The sequence below is a fragment of the Triticum aestivum genome, chromosome 4A (genome assembly GCF_018294505.1).
Source record: "Triticum aestivum cultivar Chinese Spring chromosome 4A, IWGSC CS RefSeq v2.1, whole genome shotgun sequence".
NCBI classification, from domain to species: domain Eukaryota; kingdom Viridiplantae; phylum Streptophyta; class Magnoliopsida; order Poales; family Poaceae; genus Triticum; species Triticum aestivum.
The window spans coordinates 117845722-117849238 of NC_057803.1; the positions used below are offsets into that span (position 1 = coordinate 117845722).

The 3517-nt window shown below is 46.3% G+C and overlaps 1 protein-coding gene across 1 annotated transcript; it reads right to left on the bottom strand.

Moving 5' to 3' along the window:
* Positions 1-1372: 1372 nt before the first annotated feature.
* LOC123085520 (pentatricopeptide repeat-containing protein At2g37310) lies at positions 1373-3511 on the bottom strand. The gene has a single exon (XM_044507163.1). It carries the CDS (start codon positions 3497-3499, stop codon positions 1709-1711), a length of 1791 nt encoding a protein of 596 aa, XP_044363098.1. The 5' UTR covers positions 3500-3511; the 3' UTR covers positions 1373-1708.
* Between the last annotated feature and the right edge of the window lie 6 nt (positions 3512-3517).

Below are 3517 nucleotides of genomic sequence, written 5' to 3' on the forward strand. Positions count from 1 at the left end.
AATTCGCTTCACAGACGGAACTCGTCAATATAGAAAAGTAACACCTAGATAGAATCAAATCTGGTCAGAGAAGCCAATTGTGCCTTCTTCCCGAGTGCCAAATGTAGATGACTAATGCTGATGACACCACTCGCTTCCTTGTTTTTAAATATCACATGTGCAACACAATGATGCAAAGCGAATTTCATGGAGGGGGGGATAAGACGTATATGTGTGGTTGAAAGAACACATGTAAGTACATATTTTGGTGAGGGTGGAAATTGAAATGCATGCTTGGAGAAACATAGTCATAAGCATGTGATGTACAAACTCCATATAATGATATTATGATATGTGTTTTCATAGATAATTTTATTTTTCAGGGCAACGCACGGTCATTCAACTAGATTTAGCTTCCTTGGATTAGGAATAGATCTAGAAGAAGGTGACGTGGTAGGGTTTTTTTGTACCGTCCGAGACAACGAAACAATGACATGGAAGCTACATGCAAAATTAAGGGGCAATAGATTGAGAGGGTGAATGATGTATGGACAGAGAAGGTGATGAACGGCAAGTTTAATGGGAAAGGGCGGCTAGAGGGGTGTGTCATGTTTGTAAGAATAGAGAGAAGAATATGCTTGCATTTGTGTTGTGGTTGAACATTGCGTGCAATATGCTCGTTTCTAGGGAGGAAAATGAGCATTGTTTACACAATTTCATTTGTTGGCCCGTGGCAACGCACGGGCATTCTACTAGTGATACTTTAACAGTGCAAATACCAAGTACACACAAAGATGCACATCTGAATCATGGGTGCACATGATCCTAACTCCTAAGAATAGCTTTACTTTTCCATATTAATGCGACAAGGAAAAGCCATTATTCATTCGATCTAGGGTGTGGAAGCAACTTTTCTTCATGAAATCGATTCTTCTCATCTAGCCTCATCTTAGTATTACATCCAGAAGGAACATGCCATGCTTGACATCCTGAAGCTTAGAACACGGTTGCTCTTGCTTCTAAGAAACTATGATCATGAAATTATATGATGCTTCAGTAACTGATGTATTGAAATAACAAATAAAGATAAGATAAGTATCATCAGCTCACAGTACAAAAGGTTCAGATAAGAATATCATGGAAGCAGTGCTCTCATTATTCATTGGATCTAGGGTATGAAAGGGACTTTTTCTTTATGGAATGGATTCTTCTGCACCTTGATATTAGTATTTCATAAAGAAACAGATCAGGCTTGACATCCTGAAGCTTAAAACTAGATTGCTCTTGGTTCTAAGAAACTATGATCATGAAATTATCTGTTGCTTTGGTAATTGGTGTCATTGAAATAGCAAATAAAGATAAGAAAAGTATCGTCAGCTCATAGTACAAAAGGTTTAGAAAAGAATATCATGGAAGCAATGCTCTCATTGGCTGTCGTCCAAGAATTTGTTGCTCAATCAAATCAATATGATTGACCATCAGGTTCAGAATAAGATGGTCCATGTAAATCCAAAAGGCTGGTACCTATCAGGCTTGAAAATTACATCTCAACTGTTGGATCTATTGAATGTCATCACTATAAATTGTCTCCATTCAACAGTTAGGTCGATGCCAGGCTCTTGTCTATAATTGAATCCGATTAATCAACCAACAACCAAATTAAGTTTCTGTTGCCCGCTTTGCTAACAATATATCTGCAGCAACCATTTCTAGCAGACTATAGAACCCCTTAATTCCAGCTACACCCAGGAACTTTCTCCAATCCAACTCCCCACAGCATGCTCCTTATGATTTCAGCTTCTTCCCATTTGCCAGCATTTGAGTACAGATTAGCCATCACAACATAGTTACCTGTGTTCTTAGGCTCTATTATGAACAGTCGATCAAACACAAACCGACCAAGCTCAACATCACCAACTGCTGCTGCTCCATTAAGCAGTGCACCCCAGACCTTTGCATTTGGCTCAAAAGGCATCTTGTTTACAAGGTCAAGCCCATCCTTAAGCATACCAGCACGACCGAGTACAGAAATCATGCAAGCATACTGCTCCATCACAGGACTGATACCAAACATAGCTTGCATGGAGTGAAAAAATTCACGAGCTTCGGCTACCTTTCCCGCATGAGCACATGCAGTAAGCACAACCGTGAAAGTTACAGTATCAGGCCTAGTGCCAGCACTGACCATCTGATTGAACAGGTCCAATGCGTCTGTAACATCTCCATGAGCTGCGACAGCCGAAATGATCGATGTCCAGGCAATTGTGCTTCTATTCTCATGCAATTCAAACACCTTCCTGGCCATATCAAGAAATCCAGCCTTTGAGTAAGCATCAATCAATGCACTGACAACATTGTTGCTCTGACCATAATCATTTCTTATCACATAACCATGAGCTTGCTTTGCTCCCAGTAGGGTTGAGAACAACGGTGCTGAGGGCATGATGATTGAAAGAGTAGCTGTATTGGGCAGTATCCCAGCACCCATCATCTCATGAAGCAATCCAAGAACATCAGACTGGTGTCCATTTTGTATCAATCCAGAAATCAACGCATTCCACGTGTTGATGCCTTTAGCATCTGCTTGACGGAAAAGATCCATTGCCTCATCGACATGCCCATTGTTCATGTAACCAGTAATCATGGCGCTGTAACTGACCGCATCTTTCTTAGGCATCCTTTCAAGCAACTGGCGTGCGTAGTGCAACCGCCCACATTTGGCATAAAACCCTACGACTGAGTTCCATGCTGCAATGTCCATATCAAGCCCACTCTCATTAGCAATTCGGAGGGCATAGACCCCGAAATCAACAGCCTTGAGCTGGGCACAAGCATGCAGCACACTTGTCACCGTGACGCTATTTGGCCGAACGCCACCACCAGCGCAAGCCTGCACCAACTCATGGAATAACTCCAAGCACTCTGCGTACCGTCCTCCACGAGCGTACGCTGATATAAGAGAGTTCCAGGACACGACATCCTTGCCTGGCATTTGGTCGAACACCGCGCGAGCGGAGCGCATGTCCTCAGCATTCGCGTAGGCGGTGATGAGCCCATTGGACACGAAGAGGTCCGCGCCAAACCCGCGCAGGAACGCAAGGGCGTGGAGCTCCCCGGCGACGAGAGGGGACAGGCCCGGCCCGGACGCGGCGAGGGACTTGAGGAGCGCGGAGACGGTGATCTCGTCGGGGGACACGCCTGAGGCCGCGAAGAGGCGAAGAGCCGCGGAGGGCTGGGGCGAGTGGAGGGAGAGCGCGATGAGGATGGCGTTCCAGGCGAAGAGGTTGGGCTGCGGGATGGCGTCGAACACCCTGCGGGCGTCGTGCAGGCGTCCGGTTCTGGAGTAGAGTGAGATGAGCTTGGAGGCGAGGAAGTTGGAGGGGATCACGGAGAGGGTGGCGAGGCGGGCGTGGAGCTGCCTGCCGGCGGCGAGGTGGCCGGCGTCCGCGCAGCGCTGGATGAGGTCACCGTACACGCGGGGGTCCGGCGGCACGGCGGTGAGCCACGCCGGCAGCCTCATCCCCTGTTCATGACTCGC